This window comes from Myxocyprinus asiaticus, chromosome 9, assembly GCF_019703515.2.
Source record: "Myxocyprinus asiaticus isolate MX2 ecotype Aquarium Trade chromosome 9, UBuf_Myxa_2, whole genome shotgun sequence".
NCBI lineage: Eukaryota > Metazoa > Chordata > Actinopteri > Cypriniformes > Catostomidae > Myxocyprinus > Myxocyprinus asiaticus.
Window position 1 is genome coordinate 11,576,997 of NC_059352.1, and position 23,563 is coordinate 11,600,559.

Here is a 23,563-nt window from a genome sequence, read left to right on the forward strand (position 1 = left end):
GCACGACCTGATCATCAGGTTTCTAAGAGGCGCCAGGAGGCTGAATCCCTCCAGACCGTGCCTTGTTCCCTCATGGGACCTCTCTGTAGTTCTTCGGGGTCTACAGAGAGCCCCCTTTGAGCCTTTGCAGTCAGCCGAGCTTAAGGCACTCTACTTGAAGACTGCCCTCCTGACTGCGCTTACTTCCATCAAGAGGGTAGGTGACCTGCAAGTGTTCTCTGTCAGCGAAACGTGCCTGGAGTTCGGTCCGGGTTACTCTCACATGATCCTGAGACCCCGACCGGGCTATGTGCACAAGGTTCCCACCACCCCTTTTAGGGACCAGGTGGTGAACCTGCAAGCACTGCCCCAGGAGGAGGCAGACCCAGCCCTGTTGTTGCTGTGTCCGGTGTGCGCTTTACGCATCTATTTGGATCGCACGCAGAGCTTTAGAATCTCTGAGCAGCTCTTTGTCTGCTTTGGTGCAGAGCGGAAAGGAAGCGCTGTCTCCAAGCAGAGGATCACCCACTGGCTCATTGACGCCATAACTATGGCATATCTCACCCAGGACATGCCGCCCCCGGTAGGGCTACGAGCCCATTCTACCAGAGGTGTAGTGGCTTCCTGGGAACTGGCCAGAGTTGCCTCTCTAACAGACATTTGCAGAGCAGCGAGCTGGGCAACACCCAACACCTTTGCAAGGTTCTACAACCTCCAGGTGGAACTGGTTTCTTCCCAGGTAGTGGCACGCAACACAAGCGGATAAGCCCGGGATAGCTGGCCAGGTGTATCACTTGCACATAGCGCCTTCCACCTCCCTTGGAGCTGAAGACGTGCGCCATTAATTCCCAGTAGTGTTCACAAACTTTGTTCCCTGGTTGACTTACTCCGAGCCCTGTGGTAGTCGAGTTTTCGGAGAGACTCGCTGCCGGCCCAGTACACATGCTAACTAAGAGTCCTGTTCTGGGGTAGGTGCTCTGTATGTGGCAGTTCCCTGTAAGGCTAACCCCATGCTATATATATCTTCCACTAGTTCGTTTCCCTGTTGGCAAACTGCATCTTCCTAGGGCAAAGCCCCTCTGCCCCAGTCTCCATGTTTGTAGTAACTCCTCCCCTGTTGGGTAGGATCTACCTTGAAGACTCTCCACATGGTCAGAAAGACCATGTAACGTATTCTTCCACTTAAATATCCCCCCTCTCTTTGGGCGAGGTGTGGTCTCCGTGGTGTCTTCCCCTTGGGAGGGACACCCCCCGACTAGACCTGGTGGCCCAGTTGGATAATCCCCCTTCTTTTTTAGGGAGTGGAAAAAGAGAAAGGGCAAAGAGGCCACGACTGGGTTAAGCCTGTCTCTATCTTTTGGGTAGTCGACTTGTCCCCAAAGGGCCGTTCGACACTCATAACTATGTTGGGGAGGTTACGTGTCGACTTGGTGTGCTGGCAATGAGGCACACAGTAGTCTGCCCACCACACACCGCCAGTTCACGTAACACAGTTCAGCCAATTGTGGCGTTTCGTATAGGGACCCCTAGTGTCACTACATCGACACAACGTTGAGTGAGTGACAGATAGGGAACATCATGATTACTTGTGTAACCTCCATTCCCTGATGGAGGGAACGAGACATTGTGTCCCTCCTGCCACAACGCTGAACTACCCGCTGAAATGGCTGGACCTTATATCGGCTCCTCATCATAAAACCTGAATGAGTGGTTGCATACCAGCTCCTTTTATACCCGTATGTCCGGGAGAGTGGCATGCAAATTTTATCAAAGACCAGAGGTGCCTCGGGCTCCCAAGAGTGACCCCTAGTGTCACTACATCGACACAACGTCTCGTTCCCTCCATCAGGGAATGGAGGTTACACAAGTAACCATGACGATTTCTCCACCACAAGCATCACCAAACAAATTTGCAATACACTAAGTTAACTGTGCCTTCTAAGCAGCTTGGAAAATTCCAGAAAATGATGTCAAGCCTTTAGGCAATTAACCAATTAGCTTCTGATAGGCTAATTGGCTAATTGGAGTCAATTGGAGGTGTACCTGTGGATGTATTTTAATGCCTTTCTTCAAACTCAGTGCCTCTTTGCTTGACATCATGGGAAAATAAAAATAAATCAGCCAAGACCTCAGAAAAAAAATAAAATAAATTGTGGACCTCCACATGTCTGGTTCATCTTTGGGAGCAATTTCCAAATGCCTGAAAGTACCACGTTCATCTGTACAAACAATAGTACGCAAGTATAAACACCATGGGACCTCGCAGCCATCATACCACTCAGGAATGAGATGCATTCTGTCTCTTAGAGATGAACGTAGTTTGGTGTGAAAAGTGCAAATCAATCCCAGAACATCCCATGCTGGAGGGAACAGGTAGACAAGTATCTATATCCACAGTAAAACTAGTCCTATATCAACATAATCTGAAAGGCTGCTCAGCATGGAAGAAGCCACTGCTCCAAAACTGCCATAAAAAAAAAAAAAAAGTTAAAAAAAGCCAGACTACAGTTTGCAAGTGCACATGGGGATAAAGATATTACTTTTTTGGAGAAATGTCCTCTGGTCTGATGAAACAAATTTGACTGTTTTGCCATAAAGACCATCGTTATGTTTGGAGGAAAAAGGGTGAGGCTTGCAAGCCAAAGAACACCATCCCAACCGTGAAGCATGGGGGTGTCAGTATCATGTTGTGGGGGTGCTTTGCTGCAGGAGGGACTGGTGCACTTTACAAAATAGGTGGCATCATGGGGAAGGAGAATTATGTGGATATATTATAATTAATTAATTTATAATTTTATAATATATTGAAGCAACATCTCAAGACATCAGCCAGGAAGTTAAAGCTCGGTCACAAATGAATCTTCCAAATGGACAATGACCCGAAGCATACCTTCAAAGTTGTGGCAAAATGGCTTATGGACAACAAAGTCAAGGTATTGGAGTGGCCATCACAAAGCCCTGACCTCAGTCCGATAGAAAATTTGTGGGCAGAACTGAAAAATTGTGCGAGCAAGGATGCCTACAAACATGACTCCGTTACACCAGTTCTGTCTGGAGTTAAACAATTTAAAGCCAATGCTACCAAATACTAACAAAGTGTATGCAATCTTCAGACCTACTGGGAATGTGATGAAAGATATAACATCTGAAATAAATAACTCTATTTTTATTCTGACATTTCATATTCTTAAATAAAGTAGTGATCCTAACTGACCTAAGACAAGGAATGTTTCTACAATGAAATGTCAGGAATTGTGAAAAACTGAGTTTAAATGTGTTTGGCTAAGGTGTATGTAAACTTCTGACTTCAACTGTGTGTGTGTATGTGTATATGAATATACATATGTATGTATATAGTGCCACAGAGTCACAATTTACACTTTTTGGTGAAATCAGTCTATTAATGGCTTATTTATAGTTGTCTTTCCATATCAAGCTTGGAAAGGATAACATGTTTTATCAGAAATTTTTTTTACACACTTAAAGAAACCCAACGAATAATGTTGACTCTCCAAAACAATATACATATGGTAACATAAAAATCCATCAGATATGAATCTACAGTATAGCTAACATGTCAGTGTATCAAAAGTACAATGCTAGAAGCTCTTGATAGTCCAGTCAAAAGGCTCTTGTTTCAATGTGTCAAGGTCGAGAGTGGCTCGATTAGGTGTTAAGAGGGTTCGTAGTAAAAGTTTAACAATCAGATAACATTGAAGGTCAAGGGTAGAGACAAATTAAATATACTCCCACATTGTTCTCATGCATAAAATAGCTCTGCAACTCATTTACCAGCTGTCGCCTGCGCAAATGGCTCGGCTAGTCAAAATCACTGCGAGTGTGAGGGTGCTTTAAAACATTTAAGCAAATACTATGGCTGTGAATACACACCACACACTCTGCGCTCATCCATATTTATCAGTTGCATATGTAGAGGACCGAATGTAACAACACTTCCTTAAACAGCTAACTCAAGCAACTTCCATCCCAGAGGATTTAATTAGAACAGGTTTAAAGGGATAGTTCACCTAAAAATTAAAATTCTGTCATAATTTACTCACCCTCATGTGGTTTCAATCCTATATGACTTTTTAAAAGGAGACAAGGCCAAATGTTTGCTTCAGTTACCATCTACTTTCATTGCATTTTTTTTTCCATACATAAGTCCCTAATATTCTGTCTAACATCTACTTTTGAGTTCTATGGGATAAAGAAAGTCATACAGGTTAGAATCAACATGAAGTAAAATTTAGATGGTGACAGAATTTTCAGTTTTGGGTGAACTATCCCTTTAAGACTTGTGACATAGTCTGAAATACCTTGAGGAACCTGGTACCCTGTAGGAATGTATAACCATTACCATGCATTTCTCAGTATTGTCATGTCTAAAATGCTTAAGAGGGGGAATTATTCGGATCGGTCTTCCCTACTTGAGAAAATCAATTTTAACCAAATAGTTTCCACTGAGCAACATTTGAAACAAGTGATTAAATGTCAGGTGTGAGTGCTTTTTGATTGAATTTAAGGTAATATAATTAAATAGTGTATGACTTGTACAGAAGTAAATACAGATCACCTGTCAGGTGCAAACCACAGGAGAAGCACTCCTTCAAATCAAAACACAGCAAGGTTTTGAGATCACCACAATTATTGCTCTCGTTTCTGTATGTTACCACAGTATGAGTGTGAGGTCAAGAATAACTACATAACAAATACCATTAACCCTCCACCTACTCAGAATTCTTGACAACAAAATATACTTTTTGTTTTGTCTGAGTAAAGTTTATTAGGCCTTATTTTAGGCTAGGTAATGCAGCCTTTAAGAAATCTTGCCAAAAGTTAACAGAAATTTAATGTCAGTTATTTACGGCAATAGTATCAAATTGCAATTGATTTGAAATAAATACATAAATAAATGCATTCCCATTGGTCAAGATGCTCTTGAAGGTGAACCCTCCTCCATCCCAGTCAAAAAGCCTCCTCAAAAGTGAATGCTGGCAGTTTTTAAGGGGAGGAGTAGTCCTCTGCAGTCAGCTACAAACTTGGATTCAATCTGACTCCATTCTGGTATGGAACGGCCACATTTTTCATCTTCTTTTTTTTTTTTTTTTACAATCCAATCCATTCCCGATTGATACAATCAAGTCCTGTCTAACATTTTTCCTGTCAAGTTTCACATGGAAATATGTCACATTAAAAATAGTAATTTAAGTGGTAAGTAAAAAGTCAAATGGGCATTAAATGAATGTAAAGGACCTCTTGCACTCTTAGAAGGAGGAAGCGGAGGACAGGGAATTTCAAACTCAAAAACGGTAATATTTATTTGTACACTCAAACAACGCACTTTTCAGCAGAACACTCTTGTCAACAAAAACACAGCTCTGAAGCTCGGCTCTGTCTCTCCATCTCTGGCATGGTCCCTCCTTTTATTGCTCTCCCCAGTGCTTACTGCAAACAGAAACAAGTTTTAGAAATTATAGCACTCAGATGTGTACCCTTACCGCTTTCTCTCTCTCCGGACGAATGATCGACCACACCCCCGCCGCCACAATGAAGTTTCATGTTGACATTGCGTAGCATTTTTTCAATGTGTTACAGTCAGGGGAAGTTCACACGGAACACGTTGCGCCGTGTTTTGCAGAGTCAGGCACAGGAACTACAGTAAGAATTTTTAAGATGCAGTGTCAAGTTGAAAGAACTTGAACTTTTAAAAATGCATCTTGAGACACCAGCGTTCTGTGTTATTCACTGCACAACAGCCAGCTTTTTTTAGCACAGAAACCATTTGGTTTGAATGGCCCCTAATAACAATAATTAAAACTATACAGCTTCACAACATTTCTTATCATGCTTTTCAGAAAGGATATGACTAAGTAAGGTCCAAAATATCTGAATGCAACCAACACATTCTAGACTATTGCTATTATACTGTTGTGTAAAGGCAAAACCAGAACCAAAGACGCTGAAGGTATTCTTCCAAAAAGATGTACGTAAATATTGTTCTTCAAAGAGCAAATACTGTCTGGGTCTTTCTCTGAACAAGTACAAATAAAAAAATAAATAAGGTATCATTATTCATGTCAGATTTTTAAACTGCAAACTGCTTGTTGGCCAGAAGTTTGCAGATTAAATGCTTATGTCTCTGTATGCATGCAAGAGCACAACACTTGATAAGAGTGCTGTTACCAAACTACTTTTGACTAACAATATCAAGTAGAAAATCATGGTTTACTATGATCATAATCACTATATTTACTATATACTAATTTACTATAATCATGGTGATGTAAACTAAATGAGAGGGGGAAAAAAAATATGTCCTGCCCTAAATTCCTGCTCAATAAGAATTTCACTGGTCTTTAATACAAGTTTTCTCCAGCTTGGCCTTTGGCTACAGCCAATGCCTCTGGGTCTCAAAGTTCTCGGTTTTTATTGCAGCTTTCTCCTCTCACTCTGATTTCTCAGAGAAAGTCTCCACTTTAATTGTGGAGTCTTTCCCAAGTGCAGGAAGAGTTAGGTCTCAAGCCTCATTTACACTTCGCCCATCGCTCAACACCACAGCATACCGCTCTTCCCCTTGAGGACGTTCAGATGGTAGTTCAATTGATTGCAGTTAGCCAAAGGTGATCATTATCTGAAAACATGCACTCTTATCACACATGTCTGACTATATATATATATATATATATATATATATATATATATATATATATATATATATATATAATATTATCTAATTCAAATCTATTTATTCCCTGCACAGTACACATATATTCCAAGCCCATGGCTTCAGTATGGCTGTTAAGAAAATGGATGTAAATGTTATTTTAATGTTTATCTTTTAAAGCTGAAGTATGTAATTTCTGTGCACTAGCATCATCAAATGGAATTATAAAAATAACAGAACACTCTACCTATCTGCAACTGGTCAGCAAACAGAGAGTCCCGCCCCAAACTCATGTCATTAGTTGAGCTAATGTCACTATGTTGGGCTTGTCAGGATGCTCAAACAAACAGAGCAATGTTTTGATAGCGCCGCAGCACTACAGTGTTTACACTTCTCAGAGGAATCAATCTACAAATTACATATAGTCAGGCGTGTAAAAAGTACTCAGAAATTATACTTAAGTGAAAGTATGGATACTTAAAAGTCCAAGTATCTAGCCAAAACATACTTGAGTGAAAGTAAAAAAAGTATTCACATTCAATTGTACTTAAGTATTAAAAAAGTAAAAAAGTAAATTTTTTCTTAGCTAGAATAAAAATCAAGAGAGGAGATTGTGTGAGGAAGTTGTTCAATTCGATTGGTTTGTTAAGTTGCCTTTTTACTGTCTGTGACGACTGTCATATTTCTCCCCCAGTGGCATTCACAACCTCGTCAAACAATCATGCTACAATTACTACATTTTTCAAAATGATTTTTATGTGGCCTGTTGTATGTAACACCGCAATTTCCTGGTAAAATTAACACTAGAGGTGCTAAAACAACTATTTTTTTCCTGTCACTCAAACGGCAGATTATCAGTTTATAAACACTTACGTTTTGCTCTGTTCCTCACACAATGCTATTTTATGACATATAAACACTTTTACTATAGCACAAGATTCATTTTAACATTTGCATTACATATCAAACTACATTTACAAGCTTGTTCAAGTGTGATAAGATTGCATGGTAGCTAAACTGATAGAGTGTTGCATATGCAATACAAAAGGCCATGGTACGAGTCCTGACATTAACTTTAAAAACCTTGTCTGTTTGGGAGAACATTTCACTTACTTTTACCACCACACAGTAGACATTTCACTTTGGAACTGGAAGACAAGGTAATGAACCACTTAATTTTATTTTGCAGAAATGTTGTCACAGTCACGCAATGTTCGTTGCATGGGAGAAAGCACTCACAAATTGCGATGTCAGAGCACCCAGACCCCTTGAGACATAGAGAAAGATAAAAAAAAAATCAAAATAAGCTTTGAAGAAAGTTAATAATGTTATTGGTTTTGTGAATTGTTTTCTGAGATTTGCTACCAAACCTTGCTGTTGAGCAGATGGATGACTTCAGCTAATTCCATAATTAATATTCACTCAGATTCCATTATTTTTTATTATCATTATCATTGCTGGCTTTATAGTTATTATTATAATTAGTATTATAATAATAATTGTTGCCTAACAACAATAACAACAATAATAATTCAGCAAATAGGGAGTAGAAATTCATAGATATGATTTAAATATGAAGGAAAGTGTAGAAATAAATTACATTTACACATTTAATTACAAAATCCTTTTGTTTTTATATATATATTTGCAATGTGAATGATCATTTTTGACTTCATAACTGTCCAATCTGTAGAAGTAGCGGGTGTTTAGAATAAAGTTTAGGACAAAACCCATCAATATTTTTCACTTCGTGCTCACAATAAGTAAGGCGGTCACATACGGTTTAATCGCACAAATATTTAAATGTATCTGAAACTAAAATCAGATCCGAAATTCCACCTCTCCAGATGGTCAGAACTTCACACAGCCGCAGTGCGACACTCACATTTGAAATGACTGACCTCTTCAGTCCAGTAAGATGAAAGAAAATGATCTGCAAAAATGTAGTGAGTACTTTTCAAGTTTAAATAAAATCGTAAGGAGTAAAAAGTACAATTCTTTCTTTGCAAATGTAAGTATAATACTTAAGTATTTTTACTAAATTACTTTACACCCCTGCATATAGATGTCTTTGCATATTAAGCTGTGACAGGAGAATGTATTAACACTGAAAAATAAAAATCACACACTTCACCTTTAAATTTACCTTTAATAAGAGTTAAGGGAAACTTGACTTGTGTTTAGGTGGGTATAGTTTCCTATAAGGTCTCCTCGGCTATAGAGTACCAACTAAACTTATGGATCACTCTCTGTCGAGAAGTCGTCCCTGTTGCCTGGAGACCCGCATGGCCGGAGATTTGCATGCAGAGGATTAGAGTGGAGGCTGGTGAACATGATGTGTGCTGCGTGTGACAAAATGTAATGGACCTCAGTGCCCCTTATCAACCCTGCACAAACCAGGAATGATCACAGCAGAACAGTACACGGCAGCTAAAGTGTGGAGTGTGGAGAGCAGGAAGACACAGCAGGCCAATAACAATGAGCCTGCAGCTTATAATAACATAAAAATAGGGTTCAATTACAACTATCTGACTCCCACAAAAGAGGAACACTATTAGTTTCTTTCTTTCTTTGTTAAAGGGATAAGTCGATGAAAAAAAAAATGTATTCTGTCATCATGCCATTCCAAACCTGAGATTTTTCTTTTTCTGTGGAACACAAAAGGAATTATTTGGCAGACTGTCCAAGTTACTCTTTTTCATTCAACAAAAATAAATTGTATTTAGGACTGGCGAGCTCCAAAAGGACAAAGAAGCAGCAAAGAATAAAAGTAGTATAGTCAAAGTAGTATTAATATATTCCAAGTCTTCTAAAGCTATACAATAGCTTTGTGAGGAACAATCGTTGGACTGCTTTTACTGTTCTTTTTTGTCCTTTTTGGAGCTTGGACTTGCAAGTTACTATCCATGTTTCATTTTAAGGAAAATCAAATGACATGAGGATTAGTAGATGATGACAGAATTTTAATTTCAAATATGAAAATAAAATGTTGTCATTATTTACTCACCCCCATGTTGTTCCAAACCCATATGACCCGCTCTTCCATGAAACGCAAAAGATGTTAGGCAGAATGTTAGTGACTAACAATCTCAGTCACCATAATCTCAGCTCACTTTCAATGTATGTAGGAAAGAACAGCGTCAATATTATTAAAAAATAAAAAATAAAAAACAATTACGTGTTCCACGAAAAACTAAAAAAACAGTCATATGGGTTTGGAATAACGTGAGGGTGAGTAAATGATTACAACATTTTTGTTTTTGGGTGAACTATCACTTTAAGTATACGTGAAAGATTAATATTGTTGGTGCAAATATAGGAGGCAGCACAGCATGTAGTGTGCTTTAAATTAAAACAAAATTAAATGTGTTTAATTTTATTTTTTTAATTGATATGTAATTTTTAAAATTAAATAATGTGAAGTGTAGAAATGGGAGATATCTAAAAAAGCTTGTCTAAGGCAAGTATATTTGACCAGTTAAAAATAAATATTCCCTGTTGCAACCTTAAAGGGATAGTTCAACCAAAAATAAAAATTCCCTCATCATTTACTCACCTTCATGCCATCCCAGATGTGTATGACTTTCTTTCTTCTGCTTAACACAAGTAATGATTTTTAGAAGAATATCTCAGCTCTGTAGGTTTATACAATGCAAGTGAATGGTGGCTAGAAATTTAAATCTCCAAAACTCACATAAAGCCAGCATAAAAGTAATCCATAAACTCCAGTGGTTTAATCCATATCTTCTGAAGCTATATGATAGGTGTGGGTGAGAAACAGATATTTAAGTGCTTTTTGAACTATAAATCACTACCTTTGACCAGCCTCGACCAGTTGGTGGCGATATGCTGAAGAATGCAAATTGCAAAAAAAAAAACAAAAAAAAAAAAGAAGAAGAATGTGAAAGTGGTGATTTATAGTAAAAAAATATAAAATAAAAAAAAGGACTTGATTATTGATCTGATTTTTTTTTTTTTTTGAGTTTTGAGTTTTGAAAAAAAGATGCAATGAAAGTGAACAGTGACTGAGACTGTTAGTCCCTAACATTCTGCCTAACATCCCTATTTGTGTTCCACAAAAAAATAAAGTCATATGGGTTTGGAACAACTTAAGGGTAAATAATGAGACAATCATTTTCATTTTTGGTTTAATTATCCCTTTAAACCAGTACTGTTAATTCTGTTAAGTGACAAATCAGGTCTACATCTATATATATATATACTACCGGTCGAAAGTTTTGAAACACTTGACTGAAATGTTTCTCATGATCTTAAAAATCTTTTGATCTGAAGGCATATGCTTAAATGTTTGAAATTAGTTTTGTAGACAAAAATATAATTGTGCCACCATATTAATTTAATTCATTATAAAACTAAAATGTAATAAAAAAAATAAAAAAACTTTTTTTGAAATGGATGACTTGGACCAAATAATAAAGAAAAGCAGCCAATAAGTGCCCAACATAGATGGGAACTCCTTCAATACTGTTTAAAAAGCATCCCAGGGTGATACCTCAAGAAGCTGGTTGAGAAAATGTCAAGAGTACATGTCTGCAAATACTAGGCAAAGGGTGACTACTTTGAAGATGCTAAAATATAACACAGTTTTGATTTATTTTGGATTTTGTTTAGTCACAACATAATTCCCATAGTTCCATTTATGTTATTCCATAGTTTTGATGACTTTACTATTATTCTAAAATGTGAAGATAAAAAAATATATAATAAAGAATGAGTGTGTTTCAAAACTTTTGACCGGTAGTGTATATATATACAGTATATTGGCTCCGCTATACAATGCCCTGCTTATGTTGTATTAATGCATTTTGCTGGTGACCTGTGAAATCCAGTGATAGGGTTGTAAACACAGTAAATACCCTGTAGGCCCAATGAGCAAGCAGAGCTTTCTTAAGATACAGCAATTCTAACAGAGTCAGGGACTGATACGGGTCTCTACAATGCATCAGCTTTGCTCTCACTTCCATTATCTGCAGCTGGGGAGCACTGTTTCAATATGGCTACAGAAATCCTTAGGATTAAAGTAATAAGAGATCCAATTCTAACGAGATACAATTTTAAACCGTGGTAAGAATGTTATCAAACTCTCTGGCTATCCCCAAAAAAGTGTGGGGGAACAAATTGCCAAATAAGTGCAAAAATAACAGCATAGGTTGGATATGGTTTATTATATTCAGAAACATAATCAATATTTACTGATCTGCTCATTATGCAAATGGTGTCTGGCAGACATTTATGGCTAAAGCCAAGTGTACACTTGGATTATTTTCTGTCCTTTAAAAATGTTCCTTGTCAGATTGTATATGAGCCAACCCATACAGAAATGTGATATATGGCCATATATAAACACACACACACACACACACACACACACACACACACACACACACAAAATTCATATATTTGAGCATATATGTACACATTCAAATTCCACTAGTATTTGGGAAAATATTTGTTACATATATGAAAATTGACAGTTTTGTAGTATTTTTAAATAAATGTTCCATATACTGTATGATCAAATATGTGACTTATGAAGAGTGTTTTCGAAGTCTCCATTTTCTGTGGATGGAAAAATCGTTCTAGTGTGAATGAAAGGCATAAAAGTAGCTAAATCAATGCTTTTTTTAAACAAAAAATGTATTAGTGAGGACGACGTGTCATTAGATTAATCGCAAAGGCAATTAATCGTCCATCAGTGAACATGCCACACTAAGCAATTAAAGACTGACGATATTGCCCTATGATAAATGAAATATTTTACGATTCAAAAATTTGTCACAGATGGGAAAATTGTACATCGTGCACCCATTTTAATTTACATAAAGTTGCTCAAAATGTCACAAAACTAGTGCATTATCAACATGAAGCACTGAATGAGAAGCTCCCATCTTAATATGTACTGTAAAGACGAGTATATCAAATGAAAATGAAAGATTGACACTCGATTCATATTTTATTCATTACAACAGCACACCAAAACCACCGTATGGACAAAGAAATGCAGCTGTAACAATTATCATAACTTCCTGTGGCCTGACAGATTCACCAGCGCTATCGTGGCTCTTGTGCAAAGGCCAATTAGTTTTCTGACAGATAAAGCTGGGATGGAACAGAGCAGGAAGCTGAACACACGCTAAACACTTCTGGTTAAAGGAATGCCATTCATGCACGCATGCCTCGCTCTGTCTGAAGCACGCTCAACAAGCAGTCACCCATGCAGCAAATGCTGAACGCACGCTCCCTTGACTGCTGGCTGGTAGTCCTCCATGTGCTTGTGGAAAATGACAATTAGAGTGAAAGAATTTTGCATGTGGTTGTTGGGTGGTGACTGTGTAATATAAGCATGATTGGACAAGCAATTAGCTGTTAGAGTTGTGGTGATCTTGTCAAAGCTTAGGACTGTGGTACTTGCAGTTTTTTCTCAGATGACAGATTTTTAAGAGTTAGAAAACTGACAGGATTAAGCATTTGTTAAAGTGGCTATGATGGCAAAAAGTTGTTGCAATCAGTTTTGGGAATAAAGTATTGCAATTAACTTTCATTAAAAGGGATTGTTCACCCAAAAAGGAAAATTCTATCATCGTTTACTCACCCTTATGATATCCCAAACCCGTATGATTTATAGGATGTCCCATTCGCTGATTTTCATAAAATTGCAGTTGATAGTGCCTCGCTTTATAAAAGTTTAAAAAAGGAACCAAATGTATCATGAAAGTAGTCCATGAGACTTTTACGTCATATTGCAAATACATGAGCTATGGCAGAAGTTGAGATTTTCACTGTAAAATAACTAACATTTCGGTTTTCTCAATAATATAATCGTATGACTTAGGAGTAAGTAATGCCGGGTAAGTTAGAGTAAACAACGTCCAAAGTCGCTTGCTAAATGTGTAAATGTAATGTAATGTAATGTGAATGACAGAATTTCATTTTTTAGGTTAACTTTTCCTTTAATCTCTTGACCCAATTCCCCCCCCACCCCCTTTTTATTTATTTTTTTTTCCATTTCTCTATTTGATTTGTAACTAGTTGCTCCGAATAAATATGCAAAATAATAAATAAATAAAAATAATAATAATAAAAAATTATAAAAATATTATTAATAATAATAATAATAATAATAATTTTAGAGCAAATAGTTTTCCTAAAAATTGATGGCAACATATGTGGACAACAGGACTAAATTGTGAGTTTTAAATAATACCAAGCTATAGAAAGTCAGATTTTTATTATGTTTCCAGGAGTGTTGGTTATTCAAGTTTTTGAGATGTTACAGACATTATATCAGACATTAGCATAAATAATTCTGACTCAAAGTAATAGCCAGCATCATCCAATCACTGCCAACCATGTTAAAATAAAATTATACATTATAAATTCTGAATCTATGTACTGATTACCATTGTCCCATGTCTGCCAAACATGTTGAGTGGTCCAAACATCATCTGCAGTCTGACACTGAACTTTTGATAGGAAGTTTGGATTGAATGCACTTAGCTTCACAGTTGTATTGATGTTTCTCCCAAAGAAAAACTCAGCTGTGGTTGGCGCAATGTTGTTTTGTCACATTACTCGTGCGTCGAATGTTTATCCCTCTACTGACAACACCGTCTCCTGAACTTAGGTCAGTCGGTTTAAATTAATTTAAATCATGTGGGCAACCACATAGAACACCCTGGCACCATAATATTATGAAGACAAGGGGTGGGCTATTTTGATTTGGGCCAGTAATCAACCACCTAGAACATGCTAGCAACTGCATAGCAATGTGTTTTAAAAAAAAAACTCAGAACAGCTTACTGTAGCAACCAAAAAGCAACACTCTGGCAACCATCACAACACCCTAGCATCGTGGCAGTGAGTTTTGTATGGGTGAGCACCACTAAAAAATGTAAAAAAATTGTTTTTTTCAGAAAATGTAAACGTAATATTTTCTTTTGAAAAGATATCAATTTTGATTTAAGCATGCACTTAATACCTTGTTTATTTAGGTCTCTTTTTAAGTGGGCTTTGCTCAGTATTTTATTGGTACTGAGCCATCTCTAGATTCCAACCAAGACTGCACAATCCCTAAAACTTCAACACATTTTCTCTCTCTGAAGAATTCAGCATTGAAATAAAGTTTGAAACGGCATCCGTGTGTGTTTGAGATAGAGAGACATCAAGAGTACAAAAAGGAAAGACTACATAGAAAGAAATGGTTGGAGAACTGCTTCATTCAAATAGTAGATTGTTAGGCTTCCAAGCCAATACTGGATTCCAAAAAGTGAATACCATTTCATTTGCATAGTATTTTTGCACCTAAAAAAACAATAAGATCAAGGATTTATCTTTTGATGTTAAGAGCAGAAATGCTATGCCTCTCCTTGCCTAACCTTATCAACATTGTTTAACAGATACCTTAAGAATATAGAGTATGAGAATAAACATGGTGCGATGATCATAAAATCTGCAACAGAATGCAAACTAGTTGTAAAATGAAAAGTCTAACTTTGAAAATGCAAACTTTGTATTTCTCTTTCCAGATACAGTATATTTCTTCAAACATGCCTGTCATTTTGGTTCCGAATTTTAATCACAACCAAATCTTTAAGGATTCGAGTGCTTCAGGGCATTCAACAAGGGAAAACACAAACCCTACGTGTCTTTATTATATTATAAAACCCAGAGGAAAGGAAAGTGCCCCTGATATTGACTTTTTTCACTCCCCCATGAGAGCAACCTGACCCCATTCTTTGGTTCAGTGCATGAACTCTGCTCTTGTTTGTGTGCTTGGCAGCTATGAGAGCTTTATAATTTGCAGCCTCAGTATATTCAATCATTCTGCAGTACAACATCAGACTATAAATATCAAGAGCCTGGATCAGGAGAACTCCAAGCTCTCAGCCCATACGAGCAATCACATCTATCAATCCGGAGCAGATACAGGGCAACCTGAGCATGCTAAACAAGAGCGTCTATGGACTTTCTGAGATCACTGAGTGCTTGGCTGCAATCAAAATACACCACTTTACTTTTCTTGTTTTAGTTGGCTGATGTTCTTTTTTAGTTTGCTAAAGTTCTTCTTAGGCTTATGATATATTTCATTCACCTCCTTTCTTTGTCTCTGTTGCCCATGCAAAAAATTGCAGGTGATGACAGACTGGATATCATGTTTATATATATATATATATCTATATATATCGAGCTGCTATAGCTATATATACATACAGTATATATAATGTAAATACTGTAAATAAATAAAAAATTGTGCGACCACTTTATTTATTTATTAAATTTTTTGTAAAATCAAACAGCATTTTTTTTTTTTTTTTTTTTTTCTCAGTATATCATAAAAGTAACAAACTTGTGTGGTATATTCCAAGACTATTCAAAGACATCAGATAGCTTTTGGCGAGAAGCATAACAGCTCTGCCAGAGCAAAATATATAATTTGTGTTTGTGTTCAGTTAAAAAATGCCACTCTTTGCCCGCCCTGTGCCATGCAAGTTTGATGTCATTAATGCTAAAAATGTGAACAACTGCGATCCAAATCACAAAATTGAAATGTAAATATTTTAAAGTTGAAAAAGTTGTCAAAAGTCAGAAAACTATTGTGTATTTAAGACTGATCATTGCTGTATTTCTGAGACTCTTGTAACGTCTGTGTAAGATCAGTGATGGCTAATTACACTTTGTTTGAAAAAAAAACCTTTTAGCCTTTTGACATTTGCATATAAATTACTGACCTGGTCTCCACGTTTACATTTATATGGGTGCTAAATTGCAGATGGTCTTTATCACTATCAAAAGGATGCTAAAACAGGTCTCCTCTGAAGTGTCTCCATCAAGCTTCAAACACATTCCACAGAAAGGGAGGTGACTCCCCCCACCCCCGTGCCAGGCACCAGAGCAGTTGTCTGTCTCCAGTAATTCCAATACACGTCACACACACACCTAAAGACATTTTCTCTATTTAGGCCATAGTAAGCAGTTATAAATGTATCTGCTATGTGCATGTGTTGTATGTATATTCCCCTATTATATTAACTTGGTTAAAACCCTTTACTTGTATTAGTTAGACGTTAAATGCCTATATTCAAGTGTATGAGTGTATCTCTGCTTTAATATCGTCTGGAGGTTACCTTCTTGGTATCAAAACGATCTTCCCTTTATTTCTCACACAATAATGTACACCATGTGATCGTGAAATGCATCGAACAATTCTTACTATGTTTTGAATTAAAAGCTGCACTAGCGGTCCGGATCAGCAATAAAATGCGAATGGGCCATAAACGGAGACAAAGGATGTTTCTCCCGCTCAAAATGCATGCCTCTGATTGGCCACTCCACCCACAAAATGGGTGCGGCAATGAACTATCAAAACTCCAGAGCGCAAAGAAATCATCGCTCAAAACTTCTTCTTCTTGAGACCAACCCACTCCAAAACTCTCTCTTGAGTTTAACCTTCTGGCAGTGTTTACCTTCAAGTAACTTTGTGGATTTCCTGTGGACTTCTTCAACTCACTCCTAAAGAAATCATCGAGAACCTCGTCTACCGCATCAAGACTCTTATTCAGCAACAAACCAATGCAAGTAACCATTTACAACTGATTAGATGCGCGTTTAAGTTTGAACCCCTTTTAAGGTGTATTGTGCCTCTGATGATTCTCATTTAGGTTGTGGTTAACTGAGAGTTTTAAAACCCTTGAAATACTGCCATTCTTTGCTCTCTCTCTCTCTCTCTCTCTTCCTTACATTCCTTCATTCTATATATGTATGTTTTGCTTAGTTTGTTTGTATGTTAGTTATAGTTTCATTTATTAAATCCCTTATATTCACAATTGATTGTCTCTGTGTTCCGCTCACAATTCAAAGTCACTGAATGTTGCTCCTTGCTACATGCTAAACTACTGCTAGCACTGTATAAGTAGGAAGGCTATTGTTCCTTGGCCAGGAAAGTAATCTTCCAAGAATTGATAAATAATTATATTGTCTGCTCGCTGGACGGACAGATCAAGTAATTGTAATATCGATTCTGCTACAGTTAATTCTAAGATCTAATCTAAATATTTATTATTAATTATAACCAGTTATAATTGGTTATAAATAATTCCCTTTTAAGCTAATTTGCTACATATATTAATGGTGGAGAATGCGGGCACATTCAAGCTTTGTGTGTGAGAGAACTCAGTATCAATTTATTTGTGTTTTTGTATTATGCGCGCTCAGAGTGAGACAAGCCGCAACGCGGACTCACTCTTTTGATTGGATGGTTAAAGCCACCTCCAGTACTGTATTTTTAACAGCCTCTATTTGTCTAACATTTAGTCACTGTTAATTGTAATTGTAAAAGTAAACTGCAGTTCATAATATTAAAATCGTTCTGTAAAGACGAAGAAACCTCTTTACAGTACATTTTAATATTATCAAAATCGCCTGTTGGAACGAAGAAAACTTCCTTCATTGCGATAAAGATGGATTTGAGCGATGCTCCTCTTATCATCTTTTAAAGGCCTTAGGTGATTGTATCGCTAGACTGAAGTTATTTGTGTTGCAAATTTCATTCAACTAGATGATCGTGACTCTCTCGGGTTAACCATTAACGTACGAATGGGTGCCTAATTCAAATCTAATCATATCTACTTGGTATGTAAATGAGAGTTTTAAAACCTTGATCAAGTGACAATTTGTGTAACAACAGCGAAGAAATCCTGTCGTTCATAATTGATAATTTGTGTAATAACAGCGAAGAAATCCTGTTATAACTGATAATTTGTGTAACAGCAGCGAAGAAATCCTGTTCGTTCATAATTGATAACTTGTGTAATAACAGCGAAGAAATCCTGTTGTTATAATTGTTATTGTGTAACAGGCAGCGAAGAAACCCTGCCACACACCTTTGTGCAGTTAATTTGCACAAACTAAAATTCGGTTCGGATCAAATTGCATTGTACTTGTGATCGTTGCAGTAAATCAGCCGCTAGAGCGAGAGCAATCACACTAGACGTGCTCAGATTTAATCACAGTACCTTTGATTAACACTAGAGGGCAGTTTAGTTAAGTGTCTAGCACTTCTCAAATTTCATCTCTACCCTTTTGTTTTCCTCTGAACCTTGGGTGGCTCACCCACACCACCTTGTGGCCATTCTCAGTAGGTTGGTTTTCCTTGGTTAGCCCTGTCATTGCATTTGAAAAACTTATTCCAATTCTTCCTTGGTTTGTTTTAATTTATTTTATTATCATAACTTTTATTCTTCTCCTTTTATTTTCTTATTTTAATTTTTAAATTTTATTTTTTTATTTAAAAATTTTTTTATTTAAAAAAAAAAATGTTTTTTATTTTTGTAATTTTTTTTTTTATTTTTAATTTGTTTTTTAATTTTTTTTTGTTTTTTTTTGTTATCATTCTGTATTATACAGGCCTCTTTCTCTCTTGCCTTAGCCACCCACTTTTAAATTTAGTTCAAACAGTGTTTGAATTTAAATGTAAAATTAATCTCTGTATTCTAGCCATTTGTGTGCACCTATAGGTAACACTCCCTCTAGTGATTAGTTGGTGAAGCGACGGTGGCCCCCACGGCGGATCACAGTGAGCTGCCACGGGATCCCGACTGGATCACCTCGATCCATCACTAAGCCTAACCCATAGAATACTGACCCTTCCAACTAGTGAAACCCCAAAATCAGGTTTTTCCTCAACCTTTAAGAGACCTAACCTTTGAGAATCATCAGAGAAAGCCGAGTAATAGATTGACGACCCAAGCTGCCAAAGTCTTTAGATGATCACGCCGTCAACAATCTTTTGTTAGATCCTTTCCGGTGCCCCACAACAATTAGACTCACCTTGCCATTCACGGCTGAGATAACAGGTGCCAAGTCTACCCTCCGTTAACTGTTTGTATCCATCAAACAGACCGAGCATAGAACATAAAAATCACTATAATTGTAGCCTGCTAACGCTATAAGAACTTGCATTGGCCTGTGTGCTGTCCCTCCCCCTCTCTCCCTCTCTCTCTCTCCCTCTCTCTCTTCACCAGTGAGACAACATGTCTCGATCATCCAGCCCTGATGCCCACTGGGATCGACTAGAGACCTGGCTGAGTGCCCTGACTAGCACCCTTATTCCTGAAGCCGCCGGGGACCTGCAGAACATGAGCCGGGAACAGCTCGACGACAACCTGAGCACCTTGATGGCCCACGATCTGACACAGGACTACAGCCACAAAGAGCTGGCCAAGATCGTCGGGTCACTGGCCCATAACCTCCTCGGCCAGGCAAAGCTGAGTGAAGCAAGCATCTCCCGCCAGGAACAGGAAGCAGCAGCGCTGAAGCTCCAGGCTGAGGAAGCTCAGAGAAACTGGATGCGCGCTCAGAGTCAACTGGACCAGCTAACCTCGGAGACTCAGCACCAGCACAGGACAGCGGACGAAAAGGACCCAGAGCTGCAGGAGGAAGTAGAGAGACTCCAGAACGCCCTGACTGATCTCCGTGTAGATACAGCATGACGAGAGCAGCAGGAAAAGGACACCAGAGAGGAGCTGAGTAAAAAACTCCAGCAAGCTGAGGCTCTCCTGAGGAGAGCAGAGACTGAACTTAAAGAAAGAGAAGCCAGGGCCAAGGCCCGTGAGGGCCACCTGCAAAGTGCCCGGGCTGAAGTCAGTGCCCTGGCCCAACAAAGAGACTATTTGAAAGAAGAACTTGACACAGTTCACCGAGAGCTTAAACATTCATATAGACTGCAAAGTGACTCTGAAAGGGAAATGCACACCACAGAATTTCCCCTAACCAGTAGACTGATACCTCCTAGACAAGAGAGCTCACTGCTCAAGACATCACCTGCCAGCATCCCAGAACCCCCAGCAGCAGAAAGGGGGTGGGAGCCTTTCCAAAGGCTGTTTTCCAGTCACGGTGTGTCACCTAAAGAATTGGATAAGCTGGCTAGAAACATTCCCACTTTCACTCCAAGCCCTGCAGGAGGCCACGATGTGCACGACTATTTAAAAGACATTGATTTTCACTTGCAAACTGTTGCCAATGTTACCACACGAGACAGGCTGTACCTGCTCAGAATCACCGCCAGCCGTGAAGTCCGGAGCTTTCTAGACCGACAGCCAGAAACAGTCAAAGTGGATTACCAGCAACTGCAGCAGGCTTTGATTAAAGAATTCTCTGACCCAGAATCAGAGCAAGGGCTGATTATGGCCATGGACCTTAAACAGGGCAGACAGGAAACCACGCAGACTTTCTACAACAGGCTCAGACAAGCATACTTCGGAGCACGGCATGAGCCAGGAATGGAAGAAGAATTCAATTTCAAAACTCTGTTCCTCCGGAACCTGCACCCAACAGTGAGTCACCATTTGGGGGTTCTGGCTTGCCCACGGACTATGTCCACCCAACAGCTGCGAGACTTAAGCCATAAGGCCTATGCCAAACAAAGAACTGCTTCTGAAAAGATGGGAAAACCCCCCACAATCTATCCTGTCACTAATCAGAGTTCAGAACTTGCCCTAGAGGGCGCCGAGCCTCGCCACAGCAATTGGGTACACCCTGACACTCAGCCTTGCCTTTGTCCTGTTTAACAGAGTCAACGGGGTGCAAAGGTCCATGAACAGGTGCACTGCTGCCTTTTAACCTTCATGATCCACCTGCCATCTAACCATCAGGATCCACCTGCCATCCGGCCTTCACCACCCACCTGCCATTTAACCATCATGATCCACTGTTTTCTGATGATGTCTCAATTCAGAGCATCTTCAGACAAAAAGGGGGAGTCTGTAACGTCTGTGTAAGATCAGTGATGGCTAATTACACTTTGTTTGAAAAAAACTTTGTTTGAAAAAAAAACCTTTTAGCCTTTTGACATTTGCATATAAATTACTGACCTGGTCTCCACGTTTACATTTATATGGGTGCTAAATTGCAGATGGTCTTTATCACTATCAAAAGGATGCTAAAACAGGTCTCCTCTGAAGTGTCTCCATCAAGCTTCAAACACATTCCACAGAAAGGGAGGTGACTCCCCCCACCCCCGTGCCAGGCACCAGAGCAGTTGTCTGTCTCCAGTAATTCCAATACACGTCACACACACACCTAAAGACATTTTCTCTATTTAGGCCATAGTAAGCAGTTATAAATGTATCTGCTATGTGCATGTGTTGTATGTATATTCCCCTATTATATTAACTTGGTTAAAACCCTTTACTTGTATTAGTTAGACGTTAAATGCCTATATTCAAGTGTATGAGTGTATCTCTGCTTTAATATCGTCTGGAGGTTACCTTCTTGGTATCAAAACGATCTTCCCTTTATTTCTCACACAATAATGTACACCATGTGATCGTGAAATGCATCGAACAATTCTTACTATGTTTTGAATTAAAAGCTGCACTAGCGGTCCAGATCAGCAATAAAATGCGAATGGGCCATAAACGGAGACAAAGGATGTTTCTCCCGCTCAAAATGCATGCCTCTGATTGGCCACTCCACCCACAAAATGGGTGCGGCAATGAACTATCAAAACTATCAGAGCGCAAAGAAATCATCGCTCAAAACTTCTTCTTCTTGAGACCAACCCACTCCAAAACTCTCTCTTGAGTTTAACCTTCTGGCAGTGTTTACCTTCAAGTAACTTTGTGGATTTCCTGTGGACTTCTTCAACTCACTCCTAAAGAAATCATCGAGAACCTCGTCTACCGCATCAAGACTCTTATTCAGCAACAAACCAATGCAAGTAACCATTTACAACTGATTAGATGCGCGTTTAAGTTTGAACCCCTTTTAAGGTGTATTGTGCCTCTGATGATTCTCATTTAGGTTGTGGTTAACTGAGAGTTTTAAAACCCTTGAAATACTGCCATTCTTTGCTCTCTCTCTCTCTCTCTCTCTCTCTCTCTTTTCCTTACATTCCTTCATTCTATATATGTATGTTTTGCTTAGTTTGTTTGTATGTTAGTTATAGTTTCATTTATTAAATCCCTTATATTCACAATTGATTGTCTCTGTGTTCCGCTCACAATTCAAAGTCACTGAATGTTGCTCCTTGCTACATGCTAAACTACTGCTAGCACTGTATAAGTAGGAAGGCTATTGTTCCTTGGCCAGGAAAGTAATCTTCCAAGAATTGATAAATAATTATATTGTCTGCTCGCTGGACGGACAGATCAAGTAATTGTAATATCGATTCTGCTACAGTTAATTCTAAGATCTAATCTAAATATTTATTATTAATAATAACCAGTTATAATTGGTTATAAATAATTCCCTGTTAAGCTAATTTGCTACACTCTCATGCCCATTCTTGCCTCTCGACCCAAATCCACTTGTGTACTAATACTTTCAAGCTGATGTAAAATGATATCTCGTATCCCAGCTTAATATGCAGAGTCAACTATACGTAAGCCATTTGTAGGTTGATTTCCCCTAAAAGTGTAACACTTTGACTGAATGGCTCTGAGGCATTGCTGTGTTTGAGCTGTGGTGCTGTGACCAGGATGGCAGTGAGGTTTAGGGGGGTGAGTGTAACAGTAGCCAGCTGGTACATGATAGCTCATTAGTGTGTCTGCCTCCAATGCCCGAGACTGTGGTTCAAATCCCACTCGGAGTGGGTCAAACAGGACTGGTTACATTAGCAATATCATTAAAGGTACAATTCACCTAATAATGACAATTCTGTCATAATTTAATCACACTCATGTCATTTCAAACTCATATTAATTTCTTTCTTCCATAGAACACAAAAAGAGAAGTTTTGAAAAATGTACTGATCACTCATTTTCATACAATTACAATGAATGGGAACTGGAGCTTCCAAGCTTCAAAACTGATGCAAAGCACTATTAAAGTATCATAAAAGTGTTTCATGTGATGTGTGCTATATTTTCCAAGTCTTCTAAATTGATTTGATACCTTTGG

The 23,563-nt window shown here is 38.3% G+C and overlaps 2 protein-coding genes across 2 annotated transcripts in view; one reads left to right on the forward strand and one right to left on the reverse strand.

Annotated features, from left to right (window-relative positions):
* The window catches only part of LOC127445662 (contactin-4-like), a 183,447-nt gene that overhangs the window by 111,128 nt on the left and 48,756 nt on the right, over positions 1–23,563 (reverse strand). The gene's annotated exons all lie outside the window — the stretch shown is intronic.
* LOC127446405 (uncharacterized) lies at positions 19,696–21,498 on the forward strand. The gene is made up of 3 exons (XM_051707311.1): positions 19,696–20,103; positions 20,164–20,411; positions 20,466–21,498. The coding sequence occupies exons 1-3, from the start codon at positions 19,696–19,698 to the stop codon at positions 21,229–21,231; spliced, it is 1,422 nt and encodes a 473-aa protein (XP_051563271.1). The 3' UTR covers positions 21,232–21,498.

Excerpts from the sequence above, each read along its gene's own strand:
- LOC127446405 (XM_051707311.1), top strand. The coding sequence starts at position 19,696 with ATGTCTCGATCATCCAGCCCTGATGCCCACTGGGATCGACTAGAGACC. Across the intron at positions 20,104-20,163 it reads ACCCAGAGCTGCAGGAGGAA|CAGGAAAAGGACACCAGAGA; the intron begins GTAGAGAGACTC and ends TGACGAGAGCAG. Across the intron at positions 20,412-20,465 it reads AGTGACTCTGAAAGGGAAAT|CTCACTGCTCAAGACATCAC; the intron begins GCACACCACAGA and ends TAGACAAGAGAG.